Source organism: Pipistrellus hanaki (genome assembly GCF_964339955.1).
Source record: "Pipistrellus hanaki genome assembly, chromosome: 5".
NCBI lineage: Eukaryota > Metazoa > Chordata > Mammalia > Chiroptera > Vespertilionidae > Pipistrellus > Pipistrellus hanaki.
In genome coordinates this window covers 92,795,516-92,809,521 of record NC_140507.1, presented here as the reverse complement: position 1 = coordinate 92,809,521, position 14,006 = coordinate 92,795,516, and the positions used below count along the sequence as shown (strand labels likewise).

The window sequence follows — 14,006 nt, the reverse complement described above, 5'->3', positions numbered from 1 at the left end:
GGTTCCAACCAGCTCAATCCAAAACCCAAAGTAAAATGATTTCCACAACAGTAAAAGTTCCAACTGGATAAAGAACATCATAAATGTTTGCCAGATGCCTAGTAATCCCCCTCCAGGACCTTTCACAGCTGGCTGGCTAATGGGGAGAGAGCAACCTCCCAATGCCTAGCACTTCCTCCAGCCGCCAATTTCAAATGTCTGAAATAGACCCTGAAAGTGATGATAAAGCCGTGGGGAGCCCCGCTGTGCCCCTAGAAGATGCTGGAAGGCAGAGGCTATCGGGGTGCAAAACCCAGAGGACGGCCTGGGCACACCCCACCTCTCGCTTCCAGGAGCTGGACCACCCACAGGGCACGACACAGATGTGCTGTGTTATTAGAACAACGGCAAGGACAGACCCACGGGTAGGAGTCTGCTTACCTCAATTTCTTGATATGAGCTGTTAATCATAGCAATTAACATGTTGAGCAAAACGACCACCATAGTCACATTGTATATTCCATAAAGCACGTATCCAATATTCTCTATGAACTTGTGATCATATTTGAGCACAACTGAAGTCACTTCAGACAACCCGAATATGGACCAAAACAGAGTCTTGAAGCTTTCTTCCACACTGTCGAAAGAATGAGGCACACAGTCAGCAAGCTAACAGTTTTCCCTGTTAAAAAGTCAGAAGTAAAAACAAGTATGGGTCTGGCCACTGTACCAATGTCAATGTCATCATAAAATGCCATCATAAACCCCAGAATGGAATTATCTATATAGATAAAACCCTAAGTGACCATTCGACCATTCAGTATTCGACTGATTGCTATGACACTCACTGACCACCAGGGGGCAGACACTCAATTTAGGAATTGTCCCCTGGTGGTCAGTGCACTTCCACAGTGGAGCACCGCTTAGCTGACTGATGGGTGCCAGACACAGCACTTTTGACTAGCAAGCACAGCTGCAGCTGTAGCTGCAGCGCAACCAAGCGGCCACAGCTGCCGGCAGGCACAGCGTGGGGGGGGGGGGGGGGGTGGACGATGACTAGGATGAACCGGATTGGTGAGGCACCTGGCCCGACTTGGGCTCCTCCCCGCCATCTGTCACTTTGTACACTACTACATCCCTGGGGGTATGTCAGACTGCCGATTTCAGCCGATCCCAGAGGGTCCCAGATTGTGAGAGGGCACAGGCCAGACTGAGGACCCCACTAGGCTGAGGCTGAGGGCCCTGGATTCGTGCACCGGGCCTCTAGTTTTACTATAATGTTTAACGTAAGTTATTCTCAGGTTTTCAGGAGTGTGTGGTTACTTTGTGTTGATGCCTAGCCACTCTGTAAGTTATCCAGGAAAAAGTCTCCAGAATAGACTTTTTTGGGGGAAAGAAGTTCTACCACAATGCCCATTCCTGTCTCCTAGAAGGATAGAAGTTTGGGGTGTGATCTTGTAGGTGGTTTAGAATCTCAATCGGGTTTTCTGAAGTAGAACAAGGTCGGGATTAAAAAGTATATGCCCACTTCCAGAAAACTATGCACAGGCATCTTCCTTACAGCGAGGCAGTGGGGCAGAAAGAGCACCCTGACACCCACCCATAGGGCGTGGGTAAACAGTTCTGTACATTCATAGGGGAAACACTGACACAGATCTATCCTCCTGCTTCTATATAAAATGATATATTCTTAAGTAAAAAAAGAAAGAAATAGCAAATGTGAAATAGTCTACAATTTGAATAAAAAAGAGGGGTATTCGAACGCTTATCTTCTTGTTTATGCAAAAAATCTCCGACAGAAACCCCTGCCCCTGGGAACTGGGGGACACTCAGAGCTGCGGTCTCAGGCGAGGGGTCAGGCTTTCACAGCTGACACTGCTCCCATGAGCCATGTCACAGGGACTAGCACCTGCCAGGAGGTATGCTTGGCTGCAGACGAAGAGGAGGCAACAGAAGGAGAGATTCCTCTTCTTTTCCCTCAATTTAAATAATCTACTTCCTGACTCCTGGTCCCATGCAGCAGTTAGCACATAGCCTCCCCTCACCTCCAAGATGAAGGCCCAGTTTACTCTTAAATGGGCTTTGCCAGCTCAATATAGCTGGTCTCAGCATATGACCCAACTGTAACTGCGGGTCTGTGAGCAACAAGAATAACCCTTGAAGAACTACACATGTAGACTTCCATCACAAAGGAGAGGTCGAGAGCGAGTCCTGCCTGGACACTGAGCTTGTTTTCATTGCTGCAGTGCTATCCCAGAGCACACGGGACGCCTTTCTTCTGAGGTACATATCCTCCTGTTATGAATTCTGTATTTCATTTGGACCATAGCATTTGTGTTACTCTGTACAACTTATTCTGGGAAACTGCAAATAGCAATATGGAGGTGAATAAAATTCTTTCTTAAAAAAAAAAAAAAATGAGACCTTTTTCCAAAGAGAGATTTATGAAAACTTTTTAAAATATCTTATAACAGATTCTTAATAACAATAGGTTTTAGTACTAGCTCATTCATTCATTCATTCAATCAATTAATTGCTGGAGCACCTATTATGTTCTAGAAGTTGTGCTGGGCCCTGGGGGTGGGGGCAGAATAAAAATCCTGTTCCTACAGAGCTACTCTCTTACAGAACATTTGACCATGTGCTGTCACAGTGCGGGTGCTAGGAGACAGAAAACTACAATCCCCTTGTTCAGCCATTAATTTTACAGCCTTCTTCCTCTTGCTCCTTACAACCCCCTCCCCTCTTCATTCTCTCTGACTGTGTGAATCTACCTGGTGGAGAGGGGACAGGGAGATGAGAGGGTGCCAGTGGGTCCTAGCTTCCATTGTGGGTGAGAGGCTTTCTATAAATTACCAACATAACCAACAACCTGCCTTAAACCTTTTTGTGTTTATTTTTAAAACTAGAGGCCCAGTGAGCATGAAATTGTGCATGGTTAGGGTCCCTAGGCCTAGGATGGCCTCTGTCGCATGGCCTCTGCCACCCTGTGACACTATGTGAAGCTCCCCGCCCCAGGATGCTCTGCGAGGCTCCCCCTGCCCCTCGATTGCTTCGTGAAGTTTGCTGCCTCCCCACGAAGCTCACCACTGCACGCTCCGCGAAACTCCCCTGCCCTGTCACTGCTCCGCGAGGATCCCCGAACCCACAACTGCTCCTCAAAACTCCCTGCCCCGAGACTGCTTCGTGAAACTCACTGCCGCCTGGGTGACTGCTCTGCTAAGCTCACGGAACCCCGTGAAGCAGCCCGCCACCGCCACTCAGCAGTCCCCGTCCTGCCCCACCGCCAGCCTCCCGTCAAGGTGAACAGCTTGGGGACCGAGAGGTGCTCCATGCACTTCATGGTGACCGGTCGCCCATTCCGTTATGACGACACTGAGCTCCTTATATATATTAGGAAAATTAAACTAACACAGAAACACATTAACTTGGCCAGAGGCCATGGCTGCAGGCCAGCAGGCTGCACTGGCAGACAGACAGCCAGGCCGCCTGGTTTCCGAGCCGTGTTCTCCCACGGAGCTCAGGTGCCTGTCCTCACACAGCCGAGGAGAAAACCTCAGGGTCAAAGCGCCTTCGGAGCTCCAGGCTCCCTGTGCACCTCCCACTGGGTTCAGACAGACATTTTCTTCATTGAAAGCAAGAGCTTCAGGTCTCGTTCACCTGAGACCTGCTCTATATTGACGACTTGAAGGAATTTATTTCTGAACAACATGATGCCTAGCAGGGCGTGAGGCTTCATCTTTCTCTAGAGGGAACGTGCTGACCATCCAGCTGGTGTCCAGTGGGACACTGCAGGACACAAAGGGAGGTGGAGGACATGGCCTCCCCACCTGCAAGGCCTGCAGTCCAGAGGGAGGGCCACCCCTATGACAGCCAAACCCCATGGGTGACAGTGAATCTCACACCTGGATGTCTCCAATTGATAGAACTTAAAAAGACAAAGACTAAAGGAGCTCAATCAAGAAAGACTTCCTGAAGAGGTGAATCTGCACTGTGGAAACCAGTCTGACCAGAGGAAGGACATACTGTTACCTTTCTAGTGGGCCGTACACATTGAGCTATTATTTCTCTTATTTGACTCCCTCTACTTTTTTGAAATAATAATAATGACTACAAAATGATGAAACTAAATTTAAAGTCATACATAATGTAAGAGACATCCAGTATTGAAATTTTACTACTCATCTATCTCAAAATAACCCATTTTGTCTAGGATTTTTCCAAATTCTGATTCATCCTGTGGTCAACTGCTCACTAAACTCAGAGCAGAATCTGAAGCAATGTCAGTACATATGGGCACTGTTTTCAATGGAGTTTTTCTTCTCTTAAAAACATCATTATTACAATCACTGAAAGTTTTCCTTTGCTTCATCTAGACGTGTTACCAGGGGTCTTCAAACTACGGCCCGCGGGCCACATGCGGCCCGCAGAGGAGTCTGATCCGGCCCGCCAGGTTTTTTGGGCAGTGAGCGCAGCCGAGGTGTTACAGTAGGAATTAGTAGTTCATATAGTCCGGCCCTCCAGCTCTCTGAGGGACCGTGATCTGGCCCCCACTTTAAAAAGTTTGAGGACCCCTGTGTTAGACTTTCTCTTCACCCTGTCATGTCTACAAGAAACCTTACTTACGTGGTAAAAGCAGCATTTACTTTAGCCCCAAGGTAGTAAGAGTATAGGATGAACATGCCAATCATAAAGGCGAGAAACACCATAATGAAGAGGACCATGAACTTGAAGATGTCTTTCACGGTCCTGCCCAGCGAGATCTGCAAGGGGCCGAAGCTCTCGTTGGCAGGGAGGATGTAGGCAATCCGGGAGAAGCTGAGCACCACGGCGATGGCATAGAGCCCTTCCGATATGATCTGAGGGTCGGAGGGGAGCCACTTATCTCTGGCTGGAAACGGAGAGGGAGGTTAAAAATGGGCCTTTCCATTCATTGCTAACTATGCAAAGCCAATACCTCCACTAGCGCTACCTTGTAGGTAAGTGGCTAATGTCTCCATTGGAACTGTTCTAGATTTAATGAACAGTCTGAGCTCTAGCTGACCCGTTAAAGCAGAAAAATATGAATCTTTCACTTATGTGAATTATTCCACTGGAGAAAACACTATTATGGAGACACTAAGCTGACTTTGCATTGAGCAGAAACAGAAGAAAGTGCGAAAGATGGAGGTTAATGCTTCATGAGACACAGGCCGTCAGGATGACAAAACGACAGGCCTGACTGATGGTTTATCAGCCAACAAGTCTGTCATCCTATAAACTTGAGGCACAAAACTTTTGTATACCATGGGAATTAGTTCATCTCACAGTTAATGAAGTAAAACATCATAATTAGAGACATGAGAATGTCTAGGATCACATGGTGCTATCGGCTTGGTATCTGAACAAGAAGCCGTGTTCCTGAAAAACAAAAACTGCTACTGAGCCACAAATGTTCTAAAGAGGTCCCCGGCACCCTTTTAAGGTCACTTCTCACGGTCACAGCAGACTGTTTCCCTGGAAGGCCAATGAAGTGCGATGGGGCTGATTTTGTGTGAACTGGGCCACTCCCAGGAGAAGGCAGCATCGCACACCTTTGCAACAACAATAGAAAGCACCATTTATTGAATGTTTACTATGCACCAGGCCCTGTGACTGCAGTAGCCCCACAGACCTGGTGTTATTATTATCCTCCTTTCAGAGATGCAGATAACAAGGCTAAGGTTAAAAACTTGATCAAAATCACACACACAATAAGTAGTGTTATATGAATTCACAGATTTCCCCTCAGATGACTGCCATTAATGACACATGAATACAGGTAAAGAAAAGTGTGATCGAGAACTGAAGCATATATTACACAAAAATACAACCAAGTTAATTCTTTAATTACCGTACAAATGGCGATCACTTGTTTCTTTGATCTGGTCTCCTTGGTACAGAAACCTCTTTGCTCACCGACTCCACGCAGTGCGCTTAGACGTCACAGCGTGTAAAGCGTACATCTAGCGCTGGAGCAGACGCCAGCCCCCTCAGTGCGGTTAACGCGCTGCGCGTCCGCGCTGCAAGGCATGCCTCCATGTCACTTACAGACTATGTATGCTTCACATTGGAACACACGTGAACTCTGCCTGAGTTTCCTCAGCTGTAAAACGAAGGCAAGGCCATAATTCCTAAAGTCTTTTCCAGATTGAGATTTTGCAATGATGAAAGCATTTGCTCACTGCGGGCACCTGATCCTGCCTTGGGGAGAGGGAGGCAACGGTTCCCTAATATGGCGCGTGCTGGGCGGGCAGGCATCGGGGTCCTCACACACGGGGCATCGGCTGGGCCGTGCTGCTCTGTGACACAGACATGTGGCACCTCCGCCTCCTGTGCCATCTGGAGGAGGGCACGCCCTCCTCTCTGAGATTCTGCCGGTTCTCAAGCCTGTGATCTCGTGGCCACACTGTGCACCTCACCTGTACAGGTCAGCACCTCAAAGACACGCTCCCAGGGACTCATCTCCCACATCAATCACTGTCTCCAGCTACTTCCCCCTCATCAAGACAGGCTCACGTCCTCAGCGTCCCTGAGAGTAAACTATGTCCTTAGACTTAAAGGTGATTTTTCTCCCACCTTGCAATGTGAAAGCTAAGGCACCGGGGAGTGGATAGGAAGTGGATAGTTCCCTGGATAGGAACCCGGCTCTGAAGCTCCTGCTGTCTCCACTGCCCAGAATCACTCAACTCACCTCTCCCATCACAGGCCCTCCGAAATGCGGTTCCCGGCACCTCCAGAGACCGCGGACCCTGCAGCGAGGACTCACCGTACGTGAAATACTGTATTTCCGGGGGGAGGGTGGCTTCGCTCAGGTCACTCTCTTGGACGTAGCTGTCCACGTACTGCTGTGCTTTCGTTGCCTGGAGGAAAGCCAGGAACCTGGCCGTGAACGCAGCGATGAAGATGGAGAGCATCCCGAAGTCCAGCACGTTCCAGAGCTGCACGATGTATTCCCTCGGGCCTTCCAGCCAGAGCTCCTTGCACTCGGACCACATCATTCCTGCCACGACACACGGGGGACCTGGAGGTTTGTAGCTCAGCCTGAGACGCTCCTATTGGGCCCACCACCAGCCCCATCTCTACACATGCCCCATCTGTAAAGCACCATGCTGGGTACCACAGAGCAGACTGCTTAGCTCACCGGGAAGAGGTAATGGAAGAGGAAGGTCCCCCGGGAATGACTCACTCCGCCAAGTTAGGATTCGGTGAAACACACCTCCACTTGCAGGCCCAGCAACGCTGCCACTCAGAGAGAGGGGCCAGGACCAGGAGGAGGAAACACCAGGAAGGTTCCCCAAGACATAGATTTTACAACAGGAGAATTTTGAAGGAGTAAGAATTCATCTTTATAAAACGACATTGGTTCGTTACAGAGCCCTAGTCATTAGGAGAGAAATAGCCCCAAGTGAGCGTTGTCCTATAGACTTTTAATAAGAACAGCTTCCCTCCCACCTGCCTAGCCGGTCTGACTCAGCAGAAAGATCTTCGGCCTGCGAACTGATGGGTCCCAGGTTCGATTCCAGTGCAGAGCATGGACCTCGGTTGCAGGCTTGACCACTGGTCCTGGTCTAGGTGTGTGCGAAGGCAACCAACTGACGGGAAAATACCCTCAGGTGAGGATTCACAACAAAAGAACAGCTTCCCTATCGTGCCCCCCTTACTCCCTACCCCTTTCAGCTCCACGCTGGGGAGGGGGTGTCGCTGGGGAACCAAGCCCTTCAGCAGGGAGCCCAGAGGCTATGAGGAAACTAATGGCAGAAAAGGCTGCCCGGGAACAGAGGGCACACCACTCCTTGCCTTGACGATGTAAGGGGAAATCACTGTGGAATTTTTAAAAGAAACTCAATGGCTCAAAATAAAATGTCTAAAAAAATGACTTGTCCCAGATCGAGGCCACAGGAGTGAATGAGAGGAAGGAAGCAACCTATTAAATCAGGAACTGAGGCAACACCAGGAAACTGCTGGGGAAAATAGAAAGGACGCATGAAAAGGACTTGGGATTAGCAATCAATAGATAAACTTGCTCCAATATCCGTTGTTTCTCACATTGCCTAAAATTTTTACTTTAAGAGCTAGCTATTCCAAACAGGCTCTTGTGAGACAAAATAACTGCATTCTGAAAATGGACTCTCCTATCAGGTCTAAAACAGAAATGGTATCAATGTTTTTCAGCGTCAGCTGATAGCCACCTGGTGACGCCACAAGAATTTCAGTGAAATATTTGATCATTACAGTGAGTCACATTTAAAAACCTTCATTTTGTTCAATAATCAAAGTTAGATTTCAGGAACACAGTATATTAATATCTTTATGTTACTCATAAACATTTAAAATTTAGTATTAGGATAATTGGTAGCATTATAAAAATGTTAAATTATAGGATTATGTTGCTATTCTGCTAATCTAACAACGGTGATACTGCCACCATATATGTAAAATAAGATTTTAAATGGAAAATGACATTGGGGTGGTGAACACACAGTACAATATACAGATGTGTTATATTATAGAATTGTATACCTGAAACCTGCATCATTTTATTAACCAACGTCACCCCAATAAATTCAATTAAAAAAAAGAGAGAAAATGACGATCATTATGTAGATATTGGTTTTTGTTTTTGGTCAATCCTCACCCCAAAAATATTTTTTCCATTGATTTTTTTTTTTAAGAGAAAGTGGAAGGGAGGGAGGGGAAGAGACAGAGAAACATCCATGTGAGAGAGGCACATTGATTGGTAGCCTCCCACACATGCCCTGGACCAGGTTTCTAACCTGAGACCCTTTGCTGCTTGGGTCGGTGCTCTAACCACTGAACACACCAGCCAGGGCTAGACATTGTTTTTGATAGAAATCAGAGCACTTGAAATCCAAGGCTTACCAAGGACCCAAACCATTATTAGCATCTCGGTCCACGTGAACTGGGTGGTCTTAACCCTGAAGATCTGCTTGGGATAGTCGAGGACTGTGATGTTGGGCAGTGTGCTGACGCCTTCGAACCTGTCTGAGGCGTTGAACACAAGCAGGCCCAGGAAGAGGATAAAAGAAGCCGCATGCGCCACGAACTTCATAAAGGGGCTGCGCAGGACCTTCCCCAGCTGCAGTGAAACAAAAACAAATAAAATAAAGTTTACTTTTGCAAATCTGGCTCCTACTTATGAAAGTTACTACACAGGGTAAGGAAACCCAACAGATGAAATGAGAACTTTCAAAGCTTTGTTTCTGTTTCTGAAAAGCTCTGTTATAAAAATGACTCCTTTTCAGGGATGCTTCCTCCAAAAAATAACTTAAGAAGTCTTCAAACTTCAGTTTCTAAACATCCAATTTGCCTTAGGATCAACCACATTCACAGGTGCATTTCTGAAGTCATAAGGCACACCCTGGTGATTCTTTTTTTTTTTTTTAATATATTTTATTAATTTTTTACAGAGAGGAAGGGAGAGAGATAGAGAGCTAGAAACGTCAATGAGAGAGAAACATCGACCAGCTGCCTCTTGCACACCCCCTACCGGGGATGTGCCCACAACCAACGTACATGCCCTTGACCGGAATCGAACCTGGGACCTTTCAGTCCGCAGACCGATGCTCTACCACTGAGCCAAACCGGTTTTGGCACCCTGGTGATTCTAATTTTTACATTGAGAGACTATGTTGTGCCAAGGTTCTCAGAGTCCTGGAAAAGCAGTCCCAAGTTTGTAGTGTGAATCCTTTACGGCTGTATCATTGGAATGTTATGATAAATTTGTAGATAAATTCGTTCATTTACAACTGAAATGTTATGATGTATCTGTAGCACATTAATAACACTTGGAAGATTAAAAAGAAATCTTACTATTGCAGAAGTAAATTTTAGTAATCTTTTCTAAATATTCCAAAATCAAGTTGTGCTTCATATGATAGAAAAAAAGGCAAAAAATGTTCTAATCAGGATAAATGTTTTATCTGTTACTATCCCAATTAGAAGAGGGAGAAACAAATAATTTACCCTCTAAGTAGGTTAATTTAAGTGAAAGTGACCCACCCTCGAGTTGGAAAATCATATAAATAGTACAAGAGCACCTTACAGTTCAGTTTATAATTAAGGTCCATCCTTTCAAATCCCACGTGACAGGATGTCCTCAGGAGCCCCATGTTCTGGGAGAAATGAAAACATTCCTCCTGTGCCCAGGGCTTCCGAGGTCCAAGGACTGGGTACTTTCGGTAGGTTTATCAAATAAGTTCTCCATCCTGCACACTCAAACCCCAGGGTTCAACTCAGTCCATGGCCTCAGAAAGCCCCAAGGTTCACATTGAAAGGACCACAAACTCAAACAGATGTTTTCGTACATCCACGTCCTTAACGTGACATCAACAAATAACCAAGGGCTGTCAAGCGCTTCTGGAACCTACCAGGAAGGCATGCAGACCAACGCCACGTTTTCTACTGGAAAATGAACACGACTCTCACATCACTATGCTGCTGGGCAGCTGTGCATTGGCGGGGGGGAGAGGGGTAAACAGCTCATTTCCTTGGGAATTGTCAAGTCTCCAAAAGGTTGGTCTTTAAAGACTTCCAATAATATAAAAGGGAAGCAGCCTGCCTGTACTGCAAATGGGATGTGTGCAGAGAATTCTTGCCAGGCTGTCTTTTCACCATCAGGTAGATGGTATGTGGCAGGTATAAATGTGGGTAGGGACCACACTGTCCCTTCCCTTCCCTTCTCCTCCCCTCCCTGCTGGGCAGCGTTCCCACTCAGGGAGCTGGGTTTCTTTTTTTTTTTTCTTTTTTCTTTTTTTTTTTTTTCTTTTACTAATAATACAAGGGAGCTGGGTTTCTATGAGTGAAGAGCAAAAGGGGAGTGGATTGAGGGCGCCCACTCAGACTTGATGCAAGTTCCCACGATCAAGACGCCCTGAGGGACAAACACGTATAAACCTGAGCTCCAGTTCCTTTGCCCCAGAAAGGGAAGCTATTTGGGTGGGATGTGACTTTTGCTTTAAGGCATGCTCTCTCACAGTATTTATAGTTTTTAGTCTTAAGCGATCATGCATTTGAGAAATCCTATGAGACTTTTCCATGATACATAACCAAGGAACTCAGTCGAGTCACCGAGATAGATCAAAATGCAAACTTTCCACCCTGAATTGCACGGGCAGCTCCAGCAGGAGTGAGATGGATAGATACCTCGTGCATAGATGGTGCCCACAGAGCAGGACTCTGCCGGGAGGCTGCTGAGCCAGATGGATGACGGATATCCAGGGTCACTCGTAAGTGGCCTTGACTCATTTTGCCTGAAACTGCCTCTGATTTAAACAAAACCAGATTTGGGAATGTAAAAACAGGATTAGGGATCTCAGAACAGCACTTGTCCCTGGCAGTGCCCTCTATGCGCCTAACACAGATTCGGTAAGCTGCCTAGCTCTCCTTCCCTGTCTGGCTCAGTGGTCCCCTCAGGCACAGTCAGGTGAGCTCGACACTGGCAGTGAAGAGAGGGAGAAAAGTCGTGAAGTAAATGATTCAAGCAAAATAAAAGACCATAAAAAATTCCGAAGCCCCCACGCCCCAATGCTACGTTGGTCCTCCCTCTGAAGAGCGAAGAGCGTGGGGAACCTGACGTGCACTTTCTTGGACTCTGGATAACACCACATTGGCAAATGGGCGAAATACACTCAGCCACGTGGCATGGACAGGTCCAGGGGAGCGCTGCCAGCTGTCAGGCTGGTGGGTCATGGTCCCCCTGCGGCAGGGCCGCTCTCTGGCCACCCACAGCTGGCCCAGCAGCTCTCTATGGATTAAGCTGCCAACAGAATGAGAAAATCCGCAGCTTCACCCAGCAGCAATTTTATCTTAAAAGCCAAAGCATCATGTGCCTGCAAGGCCATCTATCCCGCTGCACCAATCCTCTCTCATCCCCTGTTAGAACTGACCCCATCACTCAAAAGCAGCATTCCTGTTCCTGAGGCAATTAACACTCGGGTGAAACTGACAAGAGCCTTAAGGAGGAAGCTTTTTCCTTCCAGGAGGCACACCAACCACAGAGGAAACGTGTTGGAGAGCTGTACCTGGCTACACGGAGCGATCCAGTAGCCTATGGCAAGGAACGGGAGGCCCAAGGCCACCACCAGCACCACCAGACACTTGATGGCTATGGTCTGTTCCCGCAGTCCTGAGAGGTTCTCGTACCAGATGGTGAGGAGCTGCTGCTGGCAGTTGGGGTGAGCCACAAACTAGGGGAAGAGAAAGGGAGGCGGGTTACCATACATCGTCCACAGTGCAACTGCTGAGGTTAACGTTAACACCCTAGATATGGGTACACATGTGCCCACAATGTACGCACTGCAGGGCTCAGGGCCCATTCCCGTTCCACTTCATAATGGCTTTTCCAAATTGCTCTAGGACTAACAGAAGAGCCACAGTGGAAACAGGAGGGTAAAGCAGATATTGCCCTGGCCACAGTTCTTTCCAGGTGGAGCTCTCCATCATGCAGGCGCCTCTCTGGAACCAGGTGGCATATTTCCTCTGTGGACAGGCGGCCCTGCTTGCTGTCTGCCGGCTTACCTGCATTCAGCTCCGATGGAAAAGAAGCAGGGACTTGGTTTATTGCAGACTATTGGCAAAAGCAAAACAGGCTACGTTTCACGAACCGCTCCTAAAATGCTACTCGTGGGAAAATATATTCATGATGTGGCCTACATGTACGTATGCATGACCACTGCAAATCTGCAAATCTGCAAAAGATTTGCGAGATATAGGTGAACCTACAGGTGCTATGCTCAGTGCACGATGTATGGGGGTCCAAGAGCTGGCACAAATGTCACACCCTTCCTATGCGGTAATTTGTCCTCTTTTTATGGCTTCCTCTATCAGAGTTTAGGGATCCGCCCCCCCTCCAAACATTTATCTCCTGTAGCAATTTTATAATTTCCATCAGGAAAAGTGAGCACATTATACCAACTTCATCCCTGCCGTCATGTTTTATTTTGCCACCTGGCTTTGCCAAGCCACCTGCCTGCATCTCTCTGGAAGAACCGGGACTCCTTTAAGGCCCTGTCCTTTTTCAGGGAGCAGAATGGACATGTCATCAGGCTGATGCCAAAGGGTGCCTTTTGGAACTGGGTCAGTTTCTCTGAATGGCCAGGTGCATTTGCCCAGGCTAAGGACTTATTCAGGTTCATTCACAAGTCAACTATAAGTGCCAACATATTTTTATTTATTTTTTATTTATTTTTGTATTGATTTGGGAGAGAGAGAGAGAAAAAAAAACAAAAACATCAATGATAAGAAAGAATCATCGATGGGCTGCCTCCTGCACACCCCCTAAAAGGGATTGAACCCGCAACCTGGGCATGTGCCCTTGACTGGAATCGAACCCAGGACCCTTCAGTCTGCAGGACGATGCTCTCTATCCAGAGTCAAACCACCTACGGCAACATATTTTTAAAAAGAGTCTTTAGCACTACTAAAGTCAAAGTACCGCTGTCTTCTACAAAACAGAATAAACAATAAAGTTAACCAGGTAGGAGGCATCCTTGAGATGTTTTTGCAAAATATGAGAGGAAAAGGGAGCAGTCGCAGTCCCCACCAGGCAGAGGACTCATCTCTTATCAAGTCCTAGTTCCCGATCCTAACGCTCTAGGTAATTCCAACGTTATTTCACTATTTATCAAGAGCACGCCTACAGGGCAATGAAGAGGTTTCCACTTCCTGGTTTATAGTATCTTTTCATTAAAAAAATAAAACCTCATCCCTCAGGGTGGGTAGTGGAGGCACAATTTCCCCCAGACCTTCTCTTGCCCTCTGGAAGCCTGGGGTGGCCACTCTGGCAGCAGCCACAGTGTCTTTTTGCAGGGGAGACAGATGTGGTTGACAGATGTGGTTGAGGATGAGTCTTCTAATACTAGATTTGAGATACCTAACTGAATTTTTTTCAGTAATACAAACTGGTAGGGTTTGGGAGAGTCAGAAGTATGAAAAAGAAGATGCTATCTTTTCTTGTTGATGAGCTCAATGTGAAAAAGAGTATTTGA

The 14,006-nt window shown here is 47.1% G+C and overlaps 1 protein-coding gene across 7 annotated transcripts in view; it reads right to left on the bottom strand.

Annotated features, from left to right (window-relative positions):
• TRPC3 (transient receptor potential cation channel subfamily C member 3) overlaps window positions 1-14,006 on the bottom strand; it is a 73,558-nt gene that overhangs the window by 18,528 nt on the left and 41,024 nt on the right. For 4 of the 7 annotated variants that reach the window (XM_084885211.1, XM_084885212.1, XM_084885213.1 and 1 more), the window contains exons 4-8: window positions 12,042-12,206; window positions 8,881-9,097; window positions 6,767-7,021; window positions 4,606-4,870; window positions 421-616 (exon numbers count right to left, since the gene is read on the bottom strand). In XM_084885211.1, coding sequence (XP_084741337.1) covers window positions 421-616; window positions 4,606-4,870; window positions 6,767-7,021; window positions 8,881-9,097; window positions 12,042-12,206 — 1,098 coding nt within the window. The remainder of the gene's footprint in view (window positions 1-420; window positions 617-4,605; window positions 4,871-6,766; window positions 7,022-8,880; window positions 9,098-12,041; window positions 12,207-14,006) is intronic. The other 3 variants (XM_084885210.1, XM_084885215.1, XM_084885216.1) reach the window with 1 other exon arrangement.